The following is a 27897-nucleotide window of genomic DNA, read 5'->3' as shown; positions in this document are numbered from 1 at the left end:
TAGAATGCGTCTCCTTCGTGAGCGGTATGACGGCTGTGTGGTCCCATGGTCCACAATTTTTTTCTGAGGTCTTGGCTGATTTCTTTTGATTTTCCCATGATGTCAAGCAAAGAGGCACTGAGTTTGAAGGTAGGCCTTGAAATACATCCACTGGTACACCTCCAATTGACTCAAATGGTGTCAATTAGCCTATCATAAGCTTCTAAAGCCATGACATAATTTTTGGAATTTTCCAAGCTGTTTAAAGGCACAGTCAACTTAGTGTATGTAAACTTCTGACCCACTGGAATTGTGATACAGTGAATTGTAAGTGAAATAATCTGTCTGTGAACAATTGTTGGAAAAATGACTTGCGTCATGCACATAGTTGTCCTAACCGACTTGCCAAAACTATCGTTTTTTAACAAGAGATTTGTGGAGTGGTTGAAAAATGAGTTTTATTGACTCTGACCTAAGTGTATGTAAACTTCCGACTTCAACTGTGTATCCACCTACTCTATTTCTCCCCCCTCCTTCTCTAACTCACTCCACTATCTTTTCACCTCTTATCACCCTTGCCCTGCTTCAGCTCGTCTCAACCCCCAACATTCTGCCGGCCTTGGCCCTCTTGGTCAAAGATTTTGAGGGTTGAATGTACCTCACTCAGTTCAGTTAATATTTCAAATGTTTAGTTAAAATTACACGTAGTTGGGGAATTTTATGTAATCTTTCATTTCATTTCTTTAACCAACGATCTCTTTAGGAACACAGTCTACAGTCAAGACAATTTGTCTGAGGTATTTTTTGCATTCACTTGATATTAGTTCCCCCTTCATGTGTCACATCCTTGAATTCTTTTGATTAAAAAAGATAAGTTGAGAAAAGTTTGTCCGCTGCACACAGTGCCACCCAGTGTTCTGGTGGTGAACTCAAAAAACTTTCACTTTCACATACTTTCACAAAAGCTTTGGATTGACATATCCTTCCACCAGACTAAAGTATTTGTTGATTGTTTTGTCAATTTCAAGGGCAAATCTCAAATCCTTTGAATAAACATTGGCTGTGTTCATGTAAGCAACATATGTACAATGAGTTTTATAGGGTTCAGTTTGTGCTTAGCTTTCTCTGTCTGAGACATGCATGCTTGTCTGTTTGTCTGTCTCTTTGTGTTTCTGTGTGTGTGTGTGTGTGTGTGTGTGTGTGTGTGTGTGTGTGTGTGTGTGTGTGTGTGTGTGTGTGTGTGTGTGTGTGTGTGTGTCTGTGTGTACAAGGCCGGAGGGGGGGGGGGGGGGGGGGGGGGATAAGAGACCATGAGTACAGGCTAACCCGCGAGGATCTATTTTTTCATCCATTTCAAGAATGAGATAGTGCCCCTCTCTCACACTCCCAACTGTGGTGGAAGCTAATGCTGGGCTATTTAATTAGACGTTACCAGAATGTTGAGCCAACATTGTAATCCAATAGAGCCACAGAGGCCCCTGTTAAGTCCTGTCTCCTCAAAGAGCCAGTTGGCCCCCGTAATGCATTTCCAAGCAGCTCTTTCCTTTTTATCTGTCCTTCCTAAGCTTGGGACATCAATTTACATTACATTTCATTACAACTCGTTGCATTCTCTTCTCTCTCTTCTCCAGTGACACCCCCTCAGGCCCTCCCTCAACCTAGCACTCTATGTTGAACTTGACACGGGCCCTTACCATTATACATTACTTACCACGCTCATCATATTATCCCATAACAAGCGTGTGTGTGTGTCTGTCTTTTATGCATTAATCCAACCAGCACAGGCGCTGTGAATTACCATAGCGACACACCTGTCAATACTAGTGTGAGAATGAGGAGATGGGGGTAGCAGGATCAATAAATACATGGGAATAAAATTACCTGCATGACAAAGGCCCCTGGTGCGTCTATATCCTATTTGTTAAAAAGTGTCACCTCACTGCTGCCATCCATTCCACTGTCCCCTCTCTCTCCTCAACATAGGCAGAAATAACTAAAAGGAAGGAACTACAATGGCATGTATTCAGAAGGAAAATTGGCCTCCATCTTTTTCACTACAAACACCACGTTGTTTCTTCGGCCACCCATATGGAGGAACCATAGAGAGGAAGTTTGTGTGTGCTGTAGCCTATTTAAATGGAGTTGATAGATGCAGTGACATTAATTGTCACGCTCCACTAACAGCTCCCCTGGACAGTATTTTGGTGTTGTCATGATATTTAACAACACAGTATGAAGGATAGTTGTGGTGATTTCCCCTCATTAAAAGACAATTTAGCATGCGGATACAAATATAGAGTCATTTACAGGTAGTATTTTGTCATTTTTGACATTTCTAAATGACGTTTTTCCACAACTTCAAAGGACACGCCAAATGTATCCCTTTGTGGAATAGCATGGTTTACATTCTGAAGCATAGACTACAATCAACCCATGGTGTTCTGAAAAAAGTATTTGTAATTCAAAACTCTGTGCACAAATATCAGATGATTGAAAAGCAGAAATGGTATAATACTCATACACATTTGATTGGCTTTGAACACTGCGAGGTATAGAGAAAGAGTGCGTGTCAAGCACTTACGAGAGGGTATTGTTCTAAGTCTTCATACCCTTAGTACAGTGTGTGCGTGTGTCCCTTCTACCATGGAGAATTTCCCATAATGCCTGGCTAATGTCTGAGAGAGCGCAAAAGTTCCCCACCGCTGTTTTTGTCTCTCTCAACGGCTGAGCTACGTGTTATCTGCAGCCATCGCCTCACCAGCTGCAACTGGAAATGAATTAATAACAAATCAATACAATGAGTACATAAAAATGTGCAGATTGGCCCGGGGGTACCTAAACAGGACACGGAGTAACAATCTGACTTCTTGTTTTGCTATGCCCTGTTTTGTTTCGTATCCACTTAGTTACCCAAATAGAATGAGTTGGGAGACTATGGTTTTCTTCTACAATCCTTTTTTTTTCTCCATGCAGAGTTCAAATCTGTGTGAAACAACACCCCGTTTTCATCCAAATAAAATCATATATTGGGTAAATGCTGCGTTGTCGTATGAGTACAACATACACCAGTTTAACCACCCGGGCCTACAGTCCACATGTGTGATAACAGGGTGATATGAAGGCCTAATTGCTGGTCTGTGTGCTGTTGGAGGGAGGTTTATTTTTCACTTTCACTCCATTTGATGCCTTTGAAGTCCTTCTTTCATCTTACGATGATCCTGATGTCTGTTGTCTTTTGTCTGGCCGTGTGTGCACATTGCTCTTCAAACACACTTAATACATAACAAAGGCAAACCTTTGCAAACCTTTTCTAGCTTTGTTTTTTGGGTGAAGGCCTACTGGTTTCTCTCGAGCGTCTTCGCCTCTGACACAAGCACACACACACAGACATGGAACACACACACACACACAGCAACTTCAGAAAATTCGATTTCATCCATTTTAGCTCTTCAGTTTTACACAGATGCACACACAGACGGGATGGGCGTAATCACATAAATCTAGATCAGAAGGTTGCGTGTTCAATGCCCAACAAGCTCTCACATCAGAATTAGACGTTCATCCATGTTTCTCAAACTTCAAATTTCAAAGTGTTTGAGGTTAAGTCTAGACATTAACTCTGAATTTTTAAGGTTAGGGTTATGCTCAGGCATTAAATCCAAAATCTTAAAGCTAGGCATTATCTCCTATTGGTTAAGGTAAGGGTCGAGGATTGGGATAGGCTTAAAACAAAAATCTCAAAAACATCTTTCTCTCCCTGGATTCAAACATGCAACTTCTGGCAACAAAGGCAGAGGTGTATGCCCATCCGCCATCCCCATCCACAATGCACTAGCAAAGCTGAAACCTACTTCAAGGTAACAGTGTTCACTTCATGGCCAGTTTCCACGTAATCGCACTATGTCCTCAAAAATAGATGGATGTCTAATACTGACTTGTATCACAGGTAACCTGGCTGCAATCCCAGTCTATCTCAAACCTTCACCCTTACCTTAACTAGCTTGCTAGTAGATACCCATAGACTTCCAGTCATTACACTAACACTAGTTAGCATTGGCATGTGAAACTACCTAACTTCCTTCATACTGGACGCAGAGACATAAACATGGTAGCCACAAATACACCTGACTCTGGGAAAGTAGAGAAAGGGCCTCATTACTAAAATCCCGAACTATCCCTTTAATGTTTTAACCCGGTCATAACACTTAACCCTTAACCTTCTAAATTTGACTATTGGAGCAACTTTGACATTTGATGTTTAGAGAAACAGAACGATACTAAGCATGAGATGTCAACCCAGGGTGTCAAAAACACTTTTGGAGCAACTTCTAAATGTGATGTTTGGAGAAACGTGGAAACGTCTAAATCTGCAGTGAGACTGTGAGCGTACCAACTACCATTCACTACATACCCACTAACCAATACCATTAGGGGTGGCTGGTAACCTAGCAGTTAGAGTGTTAGGCCAGTAACTGACAAGTCGCTGGTTGGAATACCTGAGCAGACAAGATGGGAAATCTATCAATGTGTCCTTAACCAAGGCACTTAATCCTAGTTTGCTCAGGGGTGCAGTACTACTATGGCTGACCCTGTAAAACAACACATTTCACTGTACCTATCCAGTGTATGTGACAATAAAACCGACACCACTGTGAGCGAAGAACATTTGATCCACAACTGTTCAACAAGAGCTCATTTGATAACGGCCCCAAGTGCCTTCACACAGGAAATGATACAGCAATGTAATTGTCTGCAGCAGCGTTATAGAGAGGTGAATTTAGCAACAGGTCGTGAACGTTTCTTTATGAAGAATCTTTTAGGGTACCATTTGAGACGCAGCCATGGCGTGACTCATAAGGACTGGTGTTGTGTCTTTGCCAGGGGGGACTTGTCTGGTGTGGTGATGTGTTTTCTGGTGTCTTTTCATGCACCAAGGACACTTGAGTCTTGATTACACCGTTGCTGCTGAACTCTCTGTCCTGTGATTCAATCTATGGAGATGGATAACAATGGAGAGACAGAGAGAGAGAGCCTGAGAATTATAGGAGGGAGGGAGGGTATGGGGTGCAGCAAAGATGAAGACAGACAGCGAGGAGGAGTGTCTGGCTCCTCGGTGGCGGTGTGGGAGATGTGTCTTGAGAGTGTGTGGAATGGAGGGTGAGAGTTGTTGTTTGCCCCATGGCTAATCTAGAAAAGCACTTGTGTCCCTGTCTCGTTGTCTCCTTGGACCCTCTCAGGCCCTCCACCTCTCCACTGATATGGATACCTGGAGAGAGGGAGCAATGCAGGACCGGAGAGAAACACCAACAGGCTGCATGCAAACCATGCATGGTGACCCCCAGCATAGCAGTAATGGACCAGATATGGTCTATTGAAATAGTCTCTAGAAACATAAAAATATCAACTAAACACAATTGTACTCTTAAACAATCATTTTCTATCCCAGCACAGGCAAGTCATAAGAATGGTCATGTCTAACTCACTAAAAAACGGCCTAATGTAGCAGGGACATGGAATGGGAATGGCCCTACTCATTTACATGAGTGCAAGTGCGCGCGCCTCAATTAGCAGGCACGGTGTCGTTCCAAGGCAGCGCACGAGCTTGCAGTTCCGTCTCTCTCCTCCATTACTAGTAAGGGGAGGAATCAATAATTCAATAGTTTTGGCGTCTGAATCCAACCCAAAACGGCAAGCTACCCAAGCCCTCTAGACTGTAGTGGATCTGTGAGAGCGGTAATAATTAATAGCAAAATACATTGCGTTTTGTATGGAAATATCGGCTGGTAATGTGATCCGCATTGCTCTAAAATCGGCTCCCGTGTCAGGTGTTTATTAAATCCTCAGTAATGGCCGGTTAAGATGTCCGGAAACAACTCAGGCAAATTTGCCCTGGAAGTAAAGGGGTCTCTATACATGACGCGCATTCTCAGTTAAACATATAAAACTGTGTAGAAAATCCCAATCTGTCTGTAAAAACAAAACGAATTAATCTCAACGTCGTGATAGCCTAATTCAGAAAAGAATGAACCTATTTCAAATGTAGCCTACGCTATATTTTGAAAGCATCTGGAATAAAGCAATTATTGTAAATGTAAAGACGTGTGTAAAAACGAACTAGCCTACATTAGAAACAACTGCAAGGCTAGACCAGTGAAAAGTTCGGCACACATCATAACAGCTAAATGACCACACACCGGCATTACACACCATCAAACAGTCTTCGTGTCTTTTAGGGATTTTTCGGTATATTCAATAGTCTTTTAATAGGCTATAAACCTTTACTATCGTCTTCAATGTAACATTTGACACCTTCTCCCACAGAGCGCTGAAATATAACAAAAAATGTTGAATAATGTATTGGTTTGGAGAGGTTAGGGACTATGACAAAGATGTCCATGGTCTTGAGAGAAAAATAACACGTGGCTAAACCGGCCTGACACAACTGGATCAAACATATCAAAACATTAATAATTGATGTAGCCTCCCATAAAAGTCTGTATAGGCTAGGCCTATGACCTGAATACAATCGATTGTAGTAGCAGAAGTAGTATAAGTAATAGGCTCAATAATAATAATACATCTTAGCCTATTATTCAAAATTGTAATAATACCCTTAGTGTAAAAATAATATGGAATAATTATACAGTAATAACAATCTGAAATTAATAAAATAAAATAAAATGTTTATCCATTGAAACTAGGCTACACCCCACACTAGAGAAAAAAATGTAATAAAAAAAGGAATGTAAACAGAGGCTATCATAAAAAGAAACTTCAGTTGATTTATTCTATGAACCGAAAACATTTTGTTTAGGTGAGTTCACGTTTCACATAAGTGATGAAAAAAGTTAAAGAATTCCTATATTTTTAGAAATCCGGGCCTCAGGTAGGCTACGTTCACTTTCACTGTTATAAAAAAATCAACATTACATAGCCTACAGAATGCACATTATTTTTACACACGGAAGGAAAGTAAAATAGAAAACATGAATGCTCTCACAATGCATTCATAAGCCACAAAATAACAACAACAAAAATAATGCATGTTTCTTGTGTATTAACATATTTTACATATATGACCCGTACCGTCTCACATATAGCCTAATGCAATTATTGTCCAAATATTTGTTGTTCTTAAAAAGTGACATTATATTGCCCTTTCAGTAGGTCGAATCACTCGCAAATTCACTCATTGCATTGGATAAAAACTTCATAGATTAACTGAAGTTCACCATTTACAAAATAATGGAACATTTGTGGCAAATGTTTGAATTCCACACATCCATGCATGGCTAGAAGCCATGAGGTCCAAATACTGTGACATTCAAGTGAGAGCTTCGGTAGTTCCTCAGAGTGTCTGTATGTCTGCTGTCCATGGAGGGAGAGCCACGAGAGTGAAATGGAACCGACTCAAATTACGTCATCTGTGAGGAAAGACATTCATGCAACACTGCAGAGGAGTTTTCATTTGGACAAGAAGAAGAACAGAAAAAACCTGTCACATAAGGGTATTTTTTTGTCTCTCTATCCGTTCACGAACATCTGCTGTTTCCTTTACAGATTATTTTTTTTTTGAAATATAGCGAGGCCAGCCTCTATAGTTTCAAAAGGAAATAATAATATAGCCTAATAACGAAAAACAACGCAGAATAGTTCGACTTGTTACACACAAAAAAATCGAACGTCCCAGCGGCATCGTTCCTCTTGGCAATCTTGCTCGTTGACAACACCCTTGTTTCACGTTGGTGCAGTTCCCACGTTGCATTGTGAAAATGTAGCCTACATCATCTCCCGCCCTTTTCGTTGAGATCCACAATTATTATCGATTTCACAGTCTGTTATCTTTGTTTAATCTCATAAATAGCCTATTTCTATAGTTATACATGATGTCCTTCATTTAAAAAAACAACATAAATATGTCCTTGCTTTCACTTTGTAAGCCTTTTTTTAAAAGTCGCTCTGCCTTGTCGATTACTCTCAGTCAATAATGTAGGCATTTTAGACGCCATAGACGCCTTGTTGCACGCCTAGTCACAGTCCCAGAGCTGCCGCGTGTTTTTTGGCCTTGAGTCTCAGATCTGCAATACTGGAGTTTTTGTTGGTGTTTTTGGCGGCTGCAGCTGCGGCCACAACCGAGGCAGCAGAGGCGGATTCAGCCGCGAGCGTAGCCAAGGGCAAACCAAATGGCGGGCCCGGAAACATCATGTAAGGAGCGTGCGCTGCCAGGTGAGAATGCAGGTGATGGTGCGCGTGGGCCACCGCGCTGTCCAACTGCAGTTGCGCCTGGACCTGAAAGGAGAAGGGCGGCACGTTGCAATGACTATCCTACGGACGCACGGATGGGGAAGAGAGGGGAGAAACACATTAGCTAACTTGTGGAAGGCTGTCTTGTATTCATTACATCAAGTATTCATTGGGTCCAATTCCATTTACATTACATCCAATAATATGAATATGAAAAGGGAATTTTCTATTCATATTTCAAGTCCTTTTCTGCTGGAATTTAGATGGAATTGAATCCAACCCGTCTGTATGTTAAGGGAGAACATGTTTAATGCAAGCCCATATACAGTACACTATATCCATTGAATCAAATCTACCACCATTAGAGAACACCATTTAAAAATCCCTTACAACCGGGGGTTTTCTATCAACATGTTTTGTGGCATTGGCTACAATGGGTATTCACTCGAGGGTCTGATAACAATCCTTAAAGGCCTTATAAGATTACCTGAATACGATTTTTGTAACCCCCTATCATTAGAACACTGATGTTGTCCATTCCACATGGACAAGGCCTGTGCCAAGACAGCAGTCTGGGGATTGGTTTAGTCAAAGACTGCACGCTTCAAAGTAACTTGCCTGTTGGAATGGCATCCGTAAGGCCCCCACGTTGACATATGGCGCTACGCGACAACCTTCAAACTGACTCGCGGCTCCAATGAGAACTCCTGGAAGAAAAGATAGGACATCTGTAAGGGAAATAGTCTCCATATTATAATTGAGGCAAATATTTATACTCTGAAAACAACGAATAATTCCATTATACAAAATAATGGAGTTAAAATAGCACAACAGGATAAAGATGCAGGGAGCCTACTGCCATGAAAACTCCATTTAGATGTTTTGCATATATAGCCTATAGCAGGGCTCTCCAACCCTATTCCTGGAGAGCTTACCGTCCTGTAGGTTTTCGAGCCAACCCCAGTTGCAACTGACCTGATGTAGTTTATCAAGCAGTTAATTATTAGAATCAGGTGCGCTAGATTAGGGTTGCAGTGAAAACCTACAGAACGGTAGCTCTCCAGGAACCGGGTGGGAAAGCCCTGGCCTATAGCCGTTGTTGTGCATTTGATGCATTTCAATTTGTAGGCACGCTTATGGTTTTCATACATGTTCTTGTATCCCTCTCCAAATGTAAACCCGTATTATCATCACGCCTAAAATAGGATATTGCAGGTGGACAAATAATAGAAACGCACCTTTGTGTAACTGATTCTCCTGCTTTCTGCATTTGGCCCTCCGGTTCTGAAACCAAACCTGCGGGGAGAGAAATTAATTAGTGACCGTGATTGGCAGCTGCTTGTGAGGGCATGTGTAATTCCGCTCAAAATGACTACAACCGCAGAAAAATTATATCCCACAGGAGCCCTGAAATATTAATGCAGAGGCGCTTAACACCAGATTTTAATTATTACATTTACAACAAGGGGGCAAGCTAAATACAACGTAAGAAAGTAGACCACAACGAGATGGGGGGGGGGGGGGGGGCATTATTATCATATTATAGCGGTGTAAACACGCTTGTTCGACATTTGCAGGCTATATTGGACCGAAATAATTTACCTTCTCAGCACCGGTTTCATCTTTCTATAGATTAGCGTCCCAGAAGAACCGAATTGCTTCTCTGATATCGGATAGCAGCATGTGATTACGGCTTTGGACATCTGAGCAACGCGATCTGAGAAAGGCTCTCTCTCGTTAATAGCTGGTGAAATTAATTACCTTAATCTGCAGGAAAATCTATGTTACTGAATCATTTACATGCTTTACCGTTTCGTTTAATTACTGCCATAACACGCCCTACACAAAGCTCTTTTTGAGGATAGCTCCTTTATTTTATTTCTGATCATGAAAAGCATAATTTCCCGAGTAGTAGGCTATCTTAGAACCGAGATAAGGCGTCTCATTACTATGATAATCTACTTTGAATCCCCTACAAAGCTGTGGATAAATTATCCCACAACACAGTTGATCAATTCTCCTTTTTCATTATGGATAGAATAGAAATTATATTGATAAGTCTATCAATATATATTACGCTCCAACCTCACATTTTGACCACGTAGCCGCGTCAACACAGCAATATAACATACATCTCGTGTCTTATTGGTTTTATTATAAATCTTTATGTTATGGTCGTAGAATGAAAACAGAGGCAAGAAGCCCACCATGAAGTGAGTAAATATGTTACTACTTTTTAAAAACAAAAATAAATTGTCCTTTCATCCCTGCATGCAACTGTGGCTAGAAAAGGGCCTCATAAATCGCATGGTCGTTTACATCATGTACTGAAAATTGAAAGAGCGGCAGATCTTGATTTGGGAGGAAAATAATACATAATTTATGTAAATCCTCGAGCTGTGCTCCTTGCACTCGCCTTGCTTGTGACACAATACGCCTTGGTAAAATTCCAACTCTCGCCGGGAGACGTTGCAAAAAGCGCTTGCTTTAACTTTTTGGGGGGGAGGGAGGTCTTTTGGGCCCGTTTTATGATATTTTAGAAAGAACCGACATATATGAATAAATACTCGCTCCGTTGTCTCCCTGGGCCAAGGCATAAGGGATGAAAGAGGCTGAAATAAGATATTATGGGGTTTGATAAATCAAATCAGAACCGATGTCTATGTTCATTGTCATTGCCCGGCTCAGTCGCTCTTCTCCCGTTACACAGAGATTGAAGCCCCCCCTCTCCAAAACGGCTTATTGGGTTTCAGTAGTACAGATGGTCTTTCCCGGTGGAAAAAATAAAAGACAGATGTATCTCGTGCGAGCAACATATAGGCTACAAATAAAGCGAAGACAAATATTGTGTTTGTTTTCTTCAGGAATTTGAATATCTGATTTAAAAAAGCGTTTCTTAATCAAAATAATGTATAATAATAGTTTTAACAAAACTGTAATCTAAAACTTGGCACAATATGGAGCGCAGAATAGGCCTATCTATATGAAAAGATTCTAGGCCCTAATTGAGATTCTGTATAGCTTTATTATAATTTTTTTAATGGAACAACATCTTTCTTTCTTTCTTTCTTTCTTTCTTTCTTTCTTTCTTTCTTTCTTACTTTTCTCTCTCTCTCTCTCTCTCTCTCTCTCTCTCTCTCTCTCCCTCTCTCTCTCTCTCGCTCTCTCTCTCTCTCTCTCTCTCTCTCTCTCTCCCTCTCTCTCTCTCTCTCTCTCTCTCTCTCTCACACACACACACACGCACACGCACAGCATTTTCAGAAAATGAAATTACATCAATTTAACCATTTAAATGTGAGGTTTTTTTGCCAGGCTAATACTACATCCATGATAAAATGTTGCTCAATTGCTTATAGTATCACATTTTAGAATGGTGCTATGCCCCCCAAAAATGTAATCCCAAATAACTTCAAGCCACAAGAAGCATGTCAATAAACCCCATTCTCTAGAGACCTGTAGTTGGTACATGGTTTCCCTCTGTGCTTAAAAGTATAGTCGAGAACATGAGGACAACTGTTCCTCTCTAGCCAGGATGCATAACATCATCGGTTCGCTTTTGTAAAATATGCCTAATATGAGCAACAAACGATATCTTTACACACAGAGTAAAAACGAAAATAAGATAGAGAGCCCCTTACTTGTACTCGAGCCTCGGACAGCCCTAACCGCTGGCTCAGCTCTTCGCGCATGAAGGCATCAGGGTAATGAGTCTCATCGAATAGCCGCTCTAGCTCGTTCAATTGCTCCAGTGTAAAGTTAGTCCGACTTCTCCTCTGCTTGATTTTAGTCTGTGCCTCGTCCTCCATTTGCTTTGTGTCCTCTTTTCTCTCTTTCATGTGCGTGGTACCTACAGAGAGGGGTAGCAGCAAATGAATGAGGGTGAGGAAAAAGGCCTCAGCTATACAAGGGTAGAGGAGGAGGCATCACACAACGACCTTCCTAAAGCGAACATGTGGATCCATCCTCCCAAGCATTACACAAATATCAGCTTCGAATGTTTCGTGGTCCTACAGAAAGGTCTTCAATTATTAATTCCGTATAAATATGCATAAAGGTGCCCACTACTGTACGTCCGATCGCTCATCATAGTTAGGGTTTTCCTGTGTCCTATATTGGATATAGGTCCAGCAGCTCGGTTGATATTTTCATGATGTCACTACAATGGTATTGTAACCACTAGGATATGATTTAGGCCTACCGGGTATGCAAGTGTGGGGTTCATCTCATTTTATCTGCCCAATGCAACTCTCCACGGTTGTATAAAGTGAAACGACTGTGATTAACGTTTGAAGATGTAAAAGATTCCCATCCCAGCTAATGGAACAATTAGGCTATTTGTTTTTTTAGGCCAATGAAATTAGTGATCAATATGATATAGCGAAAGAGCCTGCATGCTTTAAAGCAACATCTTGGGTTATTAATACTCTATTTAAAAAAGTATGATTATTATTAGAATGTATAATTACTTATTACATAATCAAATGAAATTATTATTGAAAAGACATATACACAGATTTAATATGAATAATTTCTGCTAGGCCTGTTGATTTTAGTGCTATTGGATCATTTAAATAGCCATATTTTTTCTCCAGCCTTTTTGTCTTTATGCCGTTGATGAGTATCTCTACAACACCTTTCTTCTTGCTACTGAAATTGCATCGAGCGTCAGAGTGGGTTACACAGTGACCAGCCATGGTAATTTGTAAATTCCAAAATAAATGCGTTGATCTTTTAAAAGCATGCTATACCATTTATCTTCAGACAGAAAAGCACTTAACCGGATAGGCCTACCTAATTCAATTATGGGCCTGATATTACACACAACATTGCATTACACAGTGACTACACCTCATGACAACAACCAGGCTATAAACTTAAGCTTACTTTTAGTGTCACCCAGTCACTTGAAGCCAAACCGGTAATTGGGAAACATTCCAAATAGAAAAGAATGATAAACCATGCACGTAGGCCTATAAACGTATACCCTTTTTTTCTAAGCGATATACATAAAAACATGCATGCTTATTTTCTTTGACTAGGCACGCGACATGTTTGTCAAAGTTATTATTGTTTTAGCGCACGGGATATTCCTAAAGTATAATTCAAGAACATTTAACTTTGTATAACCTCAAAGCAGTTACATTTGAGTAAATCACATAAGAAAACCGTATGAACGCATAGCAGGAGGCTAGTTTACCATCGATCGGTTTCGGGCTTCCCACATCCCTGGTCCTCTCTGGTCCCAGCATGTCCGGTTCCCTGCCTGGCGATCGCGCGTCTACCCGAGCGATATCGTTCATTTCCTCGCGATTCGGTTCGTTGGCGAGACCCTCCCTGGCACGCGCGGATCCGGTCTCCAGCACCTCCCGGTACGTGATCACCTCCTTCTTTTCCTTCACTTTCTGATCAAAAGACTTCGACACAAATGCGGTAAGTTCTTCCATCACTGCTCCAAGAAATCTCCCCGTCTTGTTCTCTCACGCTTTCTCTCGTTTTCTCTCTCTCTCTCTCAGTTGCGCCACAGCTTAAGACATCAAGAGTGTTTATTTTAGTCGACCTAAATGCAAGGTGGTGTTGTTGCCAACTCTGTATCGCGTGCTGCAGCTAAATGTATAAGATCTCGGCCAAATGTCTTCTTGCTGCGGAGTTCCAACCTGCTGGTGATCAGCTATTGAAGTCACAGTATTTATACTTTGTAACGCCTGCCCCTTGATCCGTGCAAATTACCTCCCCTCAGGATGCCTGGATGAGCCCCCTTCCCTTCGCCATATACCGACAGCCTCGAAAAACACATTAGCAGCCCTTCAGATTTCACATCATTCTTACGAGGTTGCTATTGGCCATTAATCCAAGATTGACAAGAAGGACTCATTAATTTAATTAAGCGTGGATTCGTTGCTATTGTTCTGAGTTAGTATTTTAAACACCAGGGAGATGGGCAGGATCTCTGCAGGGGTGTGGCTAAAACCGAAAATGACAAGCTTGTTCGGGGAGCACATAACGGAGCTTCCTCCAAATCTCTGCGATCTGGGGGAAAAAAAGACACTGACAGTGATACGGAGAGAGAAAGGTAAAGAGAGGACCAACTGGGAGGCTGATGGTGGAGGCTCACCATAGCCAGACACACACCTTGATTAACATGCAACGATATGTTTGTTCTGTATGTACTCGAATAAGAGCGACTAAACACATAGTTGAAGCAAGAACAGATAAACTGTGCAGCATGTTGATAGTTTGTGTATGTTAGTTGTTAATCATTTTGTGTGTGTAATTTGTCATGATAAGAAAAACAATTTGATAAGGAGCTATCATATAAATAATAATCACACTAATAATAATAATAACAACAATAATAATAATAATAATAATAATACATATGTATTCCTTGATTTGGAAGATATGAACTATTCGTCTCTTATTTTGTTTTTTGCTAACCTGTTTTTAATTTAGGCTAATGATGGCCAAATAATTATGATCAATAGTTGTTTCTTCAAATGCCTTAAAATGACAACTGAAATGCCAAAACTGATCTCACATTTTTGTCTTAATTTATTAGAGAATGTATTTACTTTTCAAAACAGCAATTATAGGCTATGTTTGAATCTGAAGTCATTAGGGAAACTATCTTTATTGGTTAATATCAAATCTCGATAGACTTTCTCACGCCATTAGAATGTTAAACAGCAACTAAACGTTTAATTAAAGCGTTTCATGTGATGCGTTGCCATTGGGCGTGTTAATTATGGTTTCTTAAGTTGACTGCCTATTGAAATTATTGCATATTTGCAAAATAAATAAACAATGGTTCACTTATGGTGAAGGTTACTGGATGCCGTGGGGACAAAGCAATTAAGTGAACTGAAAAAGGCAAAACATAAGCCGGAATGGGATGGGATACAGCGGTATGATAGGCTATCACTTGTACATTTGATGCAACATTAAGCTCATTTATTGATAATCTATATAAAATACTATTTCCACACACAGGCTCGAACAATTCCCCTTATTAAAAATTCATGATGTCTCCGCTCTTGAACCTTAGGCATTCATTATTTTTCTGTGTCCTCTGAAAGCAGCAGAAATTATAGGCTGCTATTAGGCTAGATAATTCAAGTTAATCTGCAACATGCTATTTATATCAAAATAAGTACAAATACCTACACATTTTAGTAGTTTAAGTTCTATAAATTGCAAAGATAAACATGTTCGATCCATTTCAACGTGGGATGTCTTGAAGGTTAGGCTACTAATAGAACACAATTTCCATAAAGTTAATAACAAGTTAGCATTCCGCATAGGTAAGCTACCACTGAAACATCTCAGAGTTAAAGTTTTAACATAGGAAAACCGAGAGACAAAAAAACTATAGGCTATCGGACATTTATTTAGACTAGGCCTACTGTATTTTAGCAGTTGATATGCTATATAACTTGCATTCACTCCAATAGGCCTAAATGGATAATCAACCCAAAACAATTGTAGGCTATTTTTGTGTGGGTATGTATGGGTATGTGTGTGCCTTGTGCGTACGTTTATGTGTGTGTGTGTGTATATGTGTGTGTGTGTGTGTATGTGTGTTGCGCGTAAAGAGAAAACCTATGGACCAAAGAGCAACATTCCTATTCAATTCATTACATCATAAACCTACGAATTATTATTATTAATTCAACGTAGGCCTAATGTGAGCAAATGCATGGGGTGCACAAACGAATGTTGTTCTTCGAGCAACCCTAAATGCTTTCTTTCACTCATTTATTTGAGAGGTAGTCCATTTGGGAAGAGTCCTTTATTAAAAGTAGGCTAAAAGACGAAACTTGGAAAAGTCTGACATCATTGACATGACTTTCATATCCTACTATTTTCATGCAATGCGACAATCTTAACCATAAATAAAGACAAAAAAAATAAAAATATTCTACTTTGTTTATGTAGCCTATCTGCCCTATAATGAACTTCAGGTGCTAATGCGTCAAGTTACGCGAAATTGGATTATGCGATGTTCTTTTGAAATAGGCCTAAATATAACTTATACTGATATGTGAGAGGCTAAACGTGACTGTACTGTGATATGTGTTTGTCCCACCTAGCTATTTTAAGATGAATGCATCTTACGAATGTAAGAATAACTGGATACGAGCGACTGCTAATTGACTAAAATGTTGGCCAAATGTAAAAATGTAATATTGATTGCAGACCTAATAGGTCTACAATTCAACATTTTTTTCTCAAATTACACGAGCAGTAAGATTTGTAATAATAACCAATTAGGATATTATTCAGCATTCACAGTTGATTGTTCACTCATAATAACCTAAAATAAAAAATGCACGTTTTAGTATAGGCCTACAACTTTAGCCTACTTTTTCCCCCATTGCCTAGGCTATATACTATATTGTAAAAAAAACTTATGCAACTTCACGAAATGTAGGCTATACATAATTGGCAAAATATGACAAGAGTAGGATCTCTACAGTAGCCTATAGATCATTGATTGAGATATACACGAACGATAGCTCTGTTGTAGATTCTCTTGACTGCATGTTTCATCCGAACGTTCTCCAATCGATGTGCTCTTGATCTACTAGAGTAGTCTTTTGAGCAGTGCATGGTGGTGTATTTCAAGTGCTTTTCAAATTAAGGGGGATATTTATTTGTTCAAGATTAAGGGTGGGAGACAGCCAGTTGAATAAGACCTTAAATGTGATAGGAAAGTATCCAAAAGGAAAGTGTCATTATTGCCAGGAAACAGAGTAGCATGTATTGCTACAGTGTGGGCAGTAACAGACGGAAAAAGAGAGGCTGATATCTAGTGTGAGGGAGAAGGGGATACAGGAATTTAGTTTAAAGACGTCATTAGTCTCAAATATATACTTTTTTAAGAGCAACAGGGCTGGCAGGTAGGATTAAATTCTCCCTGTCTCTGGCCCACATTCCAGTACAGTAGATGGCAGTAATGCACCATAACGTTGGATGCCAACCGCGGATAAACACCACTGAAGAAGAAGAAAAAGGAGGAAGAAGAAGAAGAAGAAGGGACATTTGTAGCAAGATATCTGGTATGAATTGTTGTTTCCCCCCCCAACTTACAGCCACTGTATAAGTAATGTTTGAAATACGTCGACGCTGGTAATAACGTTGTAGCGATTTACCGAGCAGAAGGGCGCGCGTAACACAAAAATGCCTAGAATAGAGTCAGCTGTGTTTAGCTGCAAGCGAAAGCTAACACGTTAGCTAGCATGCCAGCAGTTCTGAAAGTGCACATTCTGTCTGCATGCTATAACCTGCAAATTAAAAATTCACAGTATATTTTTAACACAGGCATACGTGATAGCTATTTGAACAATTATTTTAGAATGGAAAGCTAGCCATTATGCTAGTCAACTGTCGCTAGTTAAGCTCTATGATAATGTCTGTTAATTGTTTACATTCTGTCCACGCTCTCTTACAAGGCAGGTGGAGCCGAGTTGGGGAAGTTAGCTAGCTATAGTAGCTCTCTGGCATACTGACTGCTCATGTATATTCAGAATAGAACGGTTATTTATCCAGTACATGTCAGTCTTGGAGGATGGAAGAGGGACATTAAACAATGAAGCCACTAGCCACAGTATAGCTACGCATTGCAGGATTTAAGCTGGCTGACTAAACTCAACGATGTAAGATGGAGTTGAGAGGCGACTAGTGTTGGCGGACTGCACTCTGAAAACAACTGATTTCAGCACCCAAAAAATAGCCTGCAATTACACATAACAATGTCGCACGCTATTCTCTTTTTATTTATTTTTTTAAATAAAAAGAGCTCCAGTCCGCCCACACTAGTTGCCGCTCAACTCCATCTTAAATCGTGGAGTAAAGTTTAATCGGCTAGATGTAGGCCTACTGTTTCGTCTGAGCAATCAATAAATGAGTGTTTGATTAAATAAGACGTCCTCTTATGCTTTCTCTCCTCCAACCCAGTTTAGTGAGGGATAATGGGTCGCCACACCTCTGACAGCGAGGAGGACAGCCGTAGCAGGAGGAAGAAGAAGGAGAAGCACAGAAGGCGCTCCTCTTCCTCCAGCTCCTCTGGCAGCCGGGTGACCAGCCGCAGCAAGAGGTCCAGCAGACGCAGCCGCTCGCGGAGTCGCTCCAGAGAGAGAGACAGGAGGTAGGTCTATATAGAAATACTGCAATTTACAGAGATCGGTAGATGAGAGAACTACTTCACTGGCAAATATAGGAGGAAGCAGACCTACATCACAACATCAGAAAGGACAGACAGAAAGGACAGACATGCGTGGTAGGTGTACTGTGTGCAACACTAGAGGAACAGGTATACTGTCGCTACCTCGCCGTTTAACAGAGGTGCATGAATGAAGGAGCAAACTGGATGTGTAAAGCTGTAACGGGGGCTGGTCTAGTAGTAGTCCCACCGTCGCGGACCACATATGCCCTATGGAGGCGACGGTTGGATCCCCCGTCCCGCCACTCATTTTGTATCCTGTATCCCTCTCCTCTATCTACATAGATAGCTATCCTAAATCTGTCAGTGAAACTTGTGCCTTTAAAATATATATTTAAAAAAATCAGCCACCACTCTTGAAAGACAGTTTTAATTGAATAGGATAATACTACTTTATAGAACTACTACTAAGAGTGTCTAATCAAAAACACATTTTTTGACCAATGGGTAAATCTGCAGGACAAAAAAAAAATAGAGAGAAGATGGATATCGATTTTGATACATGTAGTATTTTCATATTTTAGTATACTCTTGTATTCATTTTGAATTAATATGAAAGAAGTATCTCTGTGAAATGACAACGGACAGGCCCTAAAATTTGATTTTGGCCTTGGTGGGTAAGATGCCCATTTCACCAGCCATGTTGGCGGGTGGTCAGTGCGCCACAGTGCAAGCATTTCACTCGCATTTGTGAATAAAAATAGTCAAGTATGATTATACTTATAGCAAAGTAAATACAACATTAGCTGTTTTTAAAGTATTTCTGCCGTTTTGTTTCATAGCTGGTAAATGAATCAGACAGTTAAAGAACTACGAACCCTACATAGCCTATTGCACCTCGCGCTTCAACACTGCTTGGGCTAGAGGCTGTGTTTGTTGGTAATTTACATTGTTTTGTTCATTAGCTAGGTTGTTCTATGTTTGAGTTTCAACTGCTAGGGAAGAAAAGACAACGCTTCTACTAGTCAGACTCAATCTCACAGGCAGAAAAACGACTCGAGTCGCGTTACCATGTTAATCTCCCGCCCTTAAAGGGGAAGGTGACGTTTTTTGTCTCATCTGTGATATTTTGGTTAAAAGGCTCAGGTCACAAAAAATGAAATTAAACAATATACCATGTTACTTCTTACTAGTAATACATTTATTGTTTTAGAAACATTACACACCATGCTCATCATTTTTTTGTGGTGTTTTGTTGGTATAATTTTAGTGGCAAAACAAATATTTTGGCTGATAAAAAAATAAAATAAATCTAAGATTTTTTCAATGTACCTGCCACAGTGGCTGGTGGACCAAAAAGTTAATTTTATGCCTTGTCAACAGAGCACAAAGCGTATACAAAGCTTTTTATTTTTGAAAGCCTTGTACGTTTAATTCAGGTCATGTCATGCAAAAAAAAAATTGCGACCCGTGGAAACAACTTTGAAGACGGTGGCGAGTAGCACAGAGGAGTTGCAGCGAGGACAGACTTTATCCCAATGAGTATCTCCCACTAGCAAACCACTGTGGGTACTTCCTTTTCCTGTTGTACTCAGCACTACACATCCACTACCTGTTACATTCAACTACACCACTAATAGGCCTTATGACAGAGTACAACAAGAAAAGGAAGTACCCACAGTGGTTTGCTAGTGGGAGATACTCATTGGGATAAAGTCTGTCCTCGCTGCAACTCCTCTGTGCTACTCTCCTCCGTGACCTAGAAACCGATAAGTGGTTGATTCGTTAGTAGGTGAACAGAGGAGTATGCTCACCTCCTCGATTACCTACTTCAGCAGAGGATGCACAAGAGTATGCTTCTGGCAAGCTAGCGGGAAGTGTTTTAAAATCAGCCACACCCCCTTTGAATCAGCTGTTGTCTCAAAGGATAAAAGCATTGCACACATTTAAAAACAATACTTATCCGTTTATCTATAAAATGACTTGCACAACTGGCTAAATTAGTTATCACTGTACACATTTATTTTGGGATTCTACCCCTGTAAACATAATTTGCCTGATAATTTGCGAGAGGAGAAGGAGTCTCATTTCATACAAGCGCATTTGTTTCCTCGGCTCCGCTCCTCGATTACCTTTGACCTTTTTCAAAAGCAGACGAGGACGGAGGAGAGGGAGAAGTCAAGCAAAACCAATTGAGATTCTCCTAAAGATTGTCTGGAACAGAGGTTAGATGACCAGCTGATACTCTGATAATAATGATATGGCCGTCACAACATAGGATCAGAGCGAAGAACTTTATGTTTTGACTTGATAATATGGTTATTCCACTGAACAAAAATATAAATGCAACATTTTCAAAGATTTTACTGAGTTACAGTTCACTGTTGATTGTGGCCTGTGGGATGTTGTCCCACTCCTCTTCAATGGCTGTGCGAAGTTGCTGGATATTGGAGGGAACTGGGACACGCTGTTGTACACGTTGACCCAGAGCATCCCAAACATGCTCAATGGTTGACATGTCTGGTGAGTATGCAGGCCATGGAAGAACAGGGACATTTTCAGCCTTTCAGGAATTGATTACAGATCCTTGTGACATGGGGCCGTGTATTATCATGCTGAAACATGAGGTGATAGTGTGGCTGAATGGCACGACAATGGGGCTCTCGTCACATTGTCTCTGTGCATTCAAATTGTCATTGATAAAATGCAATTCTGTTCGGTGTCCGTAGCTTATGCCTGCCCATACCATAACTCCACCGCCACCATGGGGCACTCTGTTCACAACTTTGACATCAGCAAACCGCTCGTCCACATCTGCCCGGTACAGTTGAAACCGGGATTCATCCGTGAAGAGCCAGTGACCATCGAAGGTGAGCGTTTGCCCACTGAAGTCGGTTACGTGGTCTGCGTTTGTTAGGCCGGTTGGACGTCGGGCTGGGGGATGTATCAAGTTAATTATAATTTATGGTCTTGTGCAATATTCCAAGTGCCTTTATTGCAAGAATTAATGTTTTTTTGTTGTTTTGTTTTCATGACAGCTTGTTCTCCTGTTGTATTTTTGGTCTTGTCTTTCGCTCCTCTCTTCCCATTTACACCAGAGCTCTGTATATAATGACGAGATGCTCCAACCTAACAATGGGAGTCGTTGTCCCAAAGGCAGGAAGGCAGGCGACAAGCTTAGGTCCAAAATGAGCTCTTAGAAACGTATTGGCCTTATTTTGGACAGGTTTTAGCGCTTTACCTCTTCCTCTATGGTTTACACACCAAGCCCCTCCCCCTGCCCTCTCATATGCCAACAAAGTTGAGAGGTCACATCTTCCTCTCTGAAAAGAGGTTTCAACTCGCTATTTGAGGTTTGGTCCAACATTATTTTACTGTAATAGAGAAGTTAACTTTTCTAACGATACCCCTTTTATGTCTCAACTACTCAGATTGCGCGCAGAGAAGTCACTACTAAAACGAGAGTATTATTCTGGATTCTGGAAAATAAATGCTCAGTTTGTCTCGCGCGGCATTGGGGTGCCACGTACCACTCGTAGCATTTTAACCAGTTATACTAACTGTCTAGTCTGTGTATTATACATATGCAATAAGCATGAAACATAATTATATAAGGATAATTACAAGCACGTGTTCTTGAGAGATTGTTCATCTGTGTTAATTTTCTATAGCCTAATGCCTGCTACAAGAAGTTAGTCATTATTAGTGAATTAGTGCACTATGCATGGTTCTAGTTAAATTTGTAACAAAAAAGCAAATTTTTATAGACTGACTTAAAAGCCAGATTAGTGATAATTTCAGCTCATGAAACATGGGACCAACACGTTACATGTGTTTACCTGTTGGACATAGGCTATTACAATGAATAAATGTAATTACCAGTAGTTAGTAGTTGATGTTACTGCCATCATTTAGACCCACAGGCTTTTTTATTTTTTAAATACATTTTTAAATGTGTTTGTCCAGGTTGTGTGTGAGAGAAAGTGTCTGTGAGTAAATGACTGCTGATGATGTCCGCTGAGGGTCTCTTTAACACAGGATACTGGACAGTCTCCTACACACACGCACACGCTCGACACTCCCTCTGCAGTCGTTTAGACCAGGCCGGTTGATGGTCATTATTTATGCACTTTGGTCAGGGTCCATTACGCGAGATGGGAAATCATTGGTGTTCTTGAGAGAATGGCTCGCTGATCTGGGGCCGGCTGGGCGGAGTGAGGTGGGGCTGGTTGTAGCCGTTTAACCCCTTAGCGTTCAGTCTTCCTATTCAGTCAGCCATTCATTAGCTGCCTAGGAAATGCTTCTGACAAATCAAGGAGTTGGACATGGCCAATGAATGGACATTGGGTTGAAAATAGATACAGGGTCTATGGATTAAGTTGGGCCTTTATGTATGAGGCTACATCTGCCTATGGGCCCTGGTCAAAAGTAGTGCACTATATAGGGAATATGGTGCCAATTGGAAGGCACACTACACGCGTAAAGATAATCGTTAACTGAAGTCTCCAGTGAAGAGCAGCACGTGTTCACTAGCTGTTCACCAGGTATTAAAGAGCTCCCCCACACAACCCATTGAGTTGACATGTAACACACAGTCAGTGATAGTGCACATGTCAAACCTGCTCCCACTATTCACTTGGATGGCTTCCATCATGTCGGTGTACACAGGCAGCCTCCCTCTCATGTGCCGTAGTGGCAGCTTTCGCTTTGAGCGAACCAGCTGTGTTTTCTTAACATTATCGTCACACGCCTGTGTGTGTATACCGCAAGTTCAAATAACATGTCTCGTCCTGCACGTTTCTTCTGCTGAACCCGTGTGTGAAGTGCTTGAGTCAAGGCCATGATGGAAGCCTTCTTCCTGAACCAACCCGCTTCTGCGATCCATCCAACCCCGGCAGATACTAATACAGCGCTCTCTCTTGCGCGCTCTTTCACTCACAACAAAAGTATTTGATAGATTTGATGAACAACCACCGGCACTTCTAGGGGGCTAGGTATGGAAAGTAATGAGGGAATTATTTGATTACTGAAATTAACAACAGACTAAATTATTATAACATAAGTTATTTTATGTATAAGATGGGACTGGGAGACATGTTTTCTCTGATGCTCAGTCTTAACGTGTTGTGAAAGGCGGGTAAGAACACAGAGAATAAGAGAGAATATACTGCTTGGGGCGGAAACACGGGAGAGGGTGCGAGGGGGTGAGCGAGTGGTTAATATGTGGTTAAGAAGAAGACGAGTTTGAGCTGCTAAACTCAGACCAGCACAGTGAGTCATTCTAGCGCGGGTTAATCAATGACTGGAATTATCCTCTGTGTGTGTGTATCTGTGTGTGTTAGACGCAGGCGGCGGTCCAGCAGCAGCTCGTCCCACGGCTCGTCTCGCAGGAGGAGGAGTCGTAGTGGAGATAGAGACCGAGGCAGGACCAACCGCTCCCGTAGGTCACGCAGCCGCACCCGCAGGTATGATGGGGACTGAGGTAGTGGGGATGGGTGGGGGGCTGGGTGGGGGGAGAGAAGGGCTCAAGAGAGTACAGTGGCACTACTATAGTTTTGTGGGTATGAGGATGGACAGTAGAAGGTGCTGGCTTTCAATAGGTGTCTGACTACCACATGCATGCACACACACACCCCACACTATACTCTCTTCACCGTACCCATACCCTGTGCTTTTCCCAGATTTTTGGCTGAATTTCACAATGTAATGACATTTGATCATGATTGGTTCCAGCAACCACAAACTGAATGTTGCCATTTTGCTTGCAGTTCAGTTTACAGCAAAACATATTCAAACAACAAAAACAATATTTGTAGGGACTTGGTGTGTGTGTGTTTGCCAGCGTGCACGTGTGTGTGTGAGTGCCAGCCAAGCAGGCAGCATGAATTATCCATTCATGGTTTATTGAAATATTATTATCATCATTATCATGTGTTGACTGACTGTTTTTAAATCTGTTAGCACTATAAGAAAAGGCTTTTTAAAAATATGTTTTATGCATAAAATTGACAGCTTAGGATAGAAAACATTCTAAAGTTTCCAAAACTGTAAAAATATTGTCTTTGAGTATAACAGAACTGATATTGCAGGCGAAAGCTTGAGAAAAATCCAAAAATGAAGCAATGCGATTTAAAACGGCTTAAGCAGGGGGTTAACAGTGGGGGTGGGGGGAGCACAGCAAGTTTCGTAATGTCTGACTTGACAAAAGTGGAACAGGTTGCCATGGTCTGGGCTGCTATCTGTCACTGTCGTGTTAAAAGGGTTTGGGTCGAGGCTGCCTGATAAATCAGAGGTGGATTGAGTGGACAGGGCCCCTGTGATTGATAAGTTGACAGGATATGAGGCACTCGCTTGCAGCAGCCCGGGACGCCCGCGTGGCATGTGATATAGAATATGAGAGAGGGGAGAGAAAAAGGATGGGACGAGAGGGATATTATTCGGAGGAATGAGAATAATAACAGCTGCATAGAAATATTGCAGGGGAAAAGGTTAGGACAGTTGGTGGGGGGGGTGGATATTACTTTCTTTAGAATCCTATATGTATAAATACAAAATATATATATATAGGAAATAAGAATAATGCTCTATGAAGCTCTTATGTGTTTACTATTCTAAAGCGACTCCATCTGCAATCAGAAAATGATTTGAAGAGTGGAGATTCCCCCCCCCCCCCCCCCCCCCCAGAGGTGGCCAATCTAACCCCCCGAAATGCAAAACAGACAAGTGTAGCAGATTATCCATTAGTCATTAATGTTTATTCCCTTTGATCAGAGGAGTCAGATCTCCAAGCCAGCGTTATATTGAGAGGTGTTATGGCTCAGTTCACCGCTCCGGCTCCAGTTCACTGGGGATGGCTAGGCACCGAGCACACGTCTATCTGAACTCAACTAAACCTGCTCCAACGAAGACAACACGGTTAAGAATTACGGATGGGATCATAGGAACATTTTAGGGGAAGTTGGGGGGTGCAGGAGAGTCACAGGTTAAAGCCATGGCTGTCTGTCAGTCAGTCAGTCAGTCAGTGTTAAATCAATGGCAGGTTCACGGGAAGGGATTGAAGGCCATCATAGCGTTACTAATCTACCACTTGACCTCAAACACCAGACGTCACGCACGCACGCACCCACACATACACCCACCCACATACATATACATGCACGCAAAGATGCTTACATTTCTCTCATTAATATTTCAGTGACATGTTCCGTTCGGGGAGCATAGTGCTTGTGTAAGGGTTTAGCCCAGGTAACTGCAGAGTTGTTGGATCACTGTGATTGTCATCTGCATCAAACGGAGGAGCCCCTAATTATCATGCCCTCCTTCCCTAAGGATAGTGAACTCATCCAGGAAACACTGTCGCTCTGGCACTCTGCAGGGACTAGGAGCTCCTTAGGACTGCACTAGTGTGCATGTTGGGATAGTGCATATGCCGTAGCTCGGAGGTATCAGAATGGGAAACCCTCTCGTTGGCGTAGTAGTCGCTTGCTCGGATCGCTGTTGGAAGATCACACAAGACGTAAGTGATGGCCCAATATTTATTTTGCACAGCAACTTTCCGGGTTAATCTACTGCGGGGCGGCCGCAGTACATCTGCTTGATGGCTTTTCCTGACTGCACCACTTTAGGGGCCTGTGCAAAGGTCACCAAGTATAGAGAGGAGGGGGGGGATGAGAATCAGGCCTTTCTGAGAGAGGGAAGGAAAAAAAAGTCAAGAGTTTATAGGCTTTGAAAACGTGCTAAGAAAGTTCTGGTCATCACTGTTTACACAAAATCTGGATAACCCATCAGTGTGTCTGGTGGGTCTGGGCCCAGTGGTGTGCTATGGGGATCCGATCTGAGTGTGTGTGTGTGTTGCCGACATGACAACCCAAATCCGGGTATCTACCCCATAGCTTGAGAATAGGATGTAGAAAAAGAAAGATGTGAATTCGTATAGTACCTGGTAAGAGCAGAAAATAACAACTCAAATGTTTTTATTTTTTTGTGTCACAGTTCTCCATCATAGTTTTTCTACTGTCAGCAATGAGTGTGTAGCCTAACCTGTTTAGTGTGTGTGTGTGTGTTTGAATGCTGCTTACAGGACAACCTGCTCCTCTATGGTCTGTTATACCACTGGGCTTTCTCCTCTCATTCACCTCCTAGACTGGTGGTGAGGGATATATGTTTCCTCCAGTTCTCTCATTATACCCGATTTTATACAAAATGTTGGTTTAAGCTGAAAAATGACCCGGTTTGGTTGTGGTGCATGCTCTTTACTTCATACAAATCAACATGCTTCCATTTTGGAGAATCTGAGAGGCTTTTTCAGAGGTTTTTCCCCTCTGCATCCAGTCTTTTTTATTTATCCCCTTTAAAGGCCAGTGAAGCGCTGCTCGCTGCTTTGTTGTCAGAAACCTTTATTTACCAAAGAGAGGAGTAAGTGACTGACACGGACGGGCCCTTTCATCCCTGGCTCGCCGCGAGGCTCTGTTCCCCTCTCCTGCCAAACCCCCCCCCCGTCCACCACCGTCCACCCACCCTCCTCCAGGCACACACTCGGCACCAGCCCCGAGCCCCACTCCCCTGGGTGGGAACCCGCGCAGTAGATCAGCCAGAGTCTGTTCTACCGCTAAACAAACACATACACGAGCGCATGTACATGCGCATGTACACACACACGCACGCACAGACACACAGACAAGGCTTTGTGAAAGCCCCAATGCAATAATCCAATTTGCCAACGCTTTGGAGTAGACCGATTTTAAGGGTTCATTCGCTTTTAGGTTTTCCTCTGCAAAAATGTTTTTTGTTGTTTTATTTTTGTTCAGAAAACAACCGTGCCACAGAGAACTTGGACGGTCTTTGAGCATCTCGTAGGAACCTCCTGACACTAAAGAGCTCGACTAGACGTTGCTCTAAATTCATTCCGTGTCAGAAATTATGGTCCGCCAAACAGCAGTGGCTCCTGAATGCGAAACGTGAAGAAAACCTTGACAACAATTTATTTTAATCACCCAATATTGCCTGTCAGATTGGTTTGTCTCTGTAAATATTAGGGGCTGTTGTTCTGTCTTGACCTCGCTCGGATAATGTATTTATTGTCCAGAGGCTTTCGCTTTGACTGGGCCTTTCGGGTTCTCTCTGTTGTTCACGGCACTCTGGCCTTCAAACGGAGAGCTCAGGATTCTGCTTTCACTTTGTAGTACTAGCAGCTTCCTACCTCTTAAGAAATCCCTCAATAAACAGACATGTCATTCACCCTTCAGTCAACATTTGGACCGGTTTGGAGAAAGATGGCAGCAGCTCCTAATACACAATGAGCTGTACGTTCATTTCATCACGTCGAAAAGAGCTCGCCCGTTTGGCCAGAGTGTGATAGAGACAGAAAGTGTGTGAGAACAAGAGAGAGAGACAGAGAGAAAGACTCTTTGCCCTGGTATCGGAAAACTGAATACAAAATGAATCTCTCCCTTCCCTACGTTTCTCCTCCATTTAAGCTTCTTGAAGTTCTTCCAAATTGGGTTTTAAATGCCAAT

The 27897-nt window shown here is 41.6% G+C and overlaps 2 protein-coding genes across 2 annotated transcripts in view; one reads left to right on the top strand and one right to left on the bottom strand.

Annotated features, from left to right (window-relative positions):
• Positions 1 to 6741: 6741 nt before the first annotated feature.
• Positions 6742 to 14204, bottom strand: LOC109909713 (short stature homeobox protein 2-like). Its single transcript, XM_020508721.2, has 5 exons — positions 13421 to 14204; positions 11862 to 12070; positions 9462 to 9519; positions 8842 to 8930; positions 6742 to 8304 (listed from the first exon to the last, which is right to left on the bottom strand). Exons 1-5 carry the CDS (start codon positions 13665 to 13667, stop codon positions 8011 to 8013), a joined length of 897 nt encoding a protein of 298 aa, XP_020364310.1. The 5' UTR covers positions 13668 to 14204; the 3' UTR covers positions 6742 to 8010.
• A 2945-nt stretch (positions 14205 to 17149) lies between these two features.
• The window catches only part of rsrc1 (arginine/serine-rich coiled-coil 1), a 189883-nt gene continuing 179135 nt past the window's right edge, over positions 17150 to 27897 (top strand). Inside the window, exons 1-3 of the mRNA XM_020507583.2 lie at positions 17150 to 17279; positions 18178 to 18367; positions 23725 to 23847. Of these exons, the coding sequence (XP_020363172.1) occupies positions 18192 to 18367; positions 23725 to 23847 (299 nt within the window). The 5' untranslated portion in view covers positions 17150 to 17279; positions 18178 to 18191. The remainder of the gene's footprint in view (positions 17280 to 18177; positions 18368 to 23724; positions 23848 to 27897) is intronic.

This window comes from Oncorhynchus kisutch, linkage group LG18 (assembly GCF_002021735.2).
Source record: "Oncorhynchus kisutch isolate 150728-3 linkage group LG18, Okis_V2, whole genome shotgun sequence".
Lineage (NCBI taxonomy): Eukaryota > Metazoa > Chordata > Actinopteri > Salmoniformes > Salmonidae > Oncorhynchus > Oncorhynchus kisutch.
The sequence above is the reverse complement of the archived record's forward strand: the minus strand, read 5'-3'. Positions and strand labels throughout refer to the sequence as shown.

Coding starts and splice junctions, on each gene's coding strand:
- LOC109909713 (XM_020508721.2), bottom strand. CDS start 13,667: ATGGAAGAACTTACCGCATTTGTGTCGAAGTCTTTTGATCAGAAAGTG. Junction 12,071..13,420: donor AAGCCCGAAACCGATCGATG/GTAAACTAGCCT, acceptor CCCTCTCTGTAG/GTACCACGCACATGAAAGAG. Junction 9,520..11,861: donor TGTCCGAGGCTCGAGTACAA/GTAAGGGGCTCT, acceptor CTCTCCCCGCAG/GTTTGGTTTCAGAACCGGAG.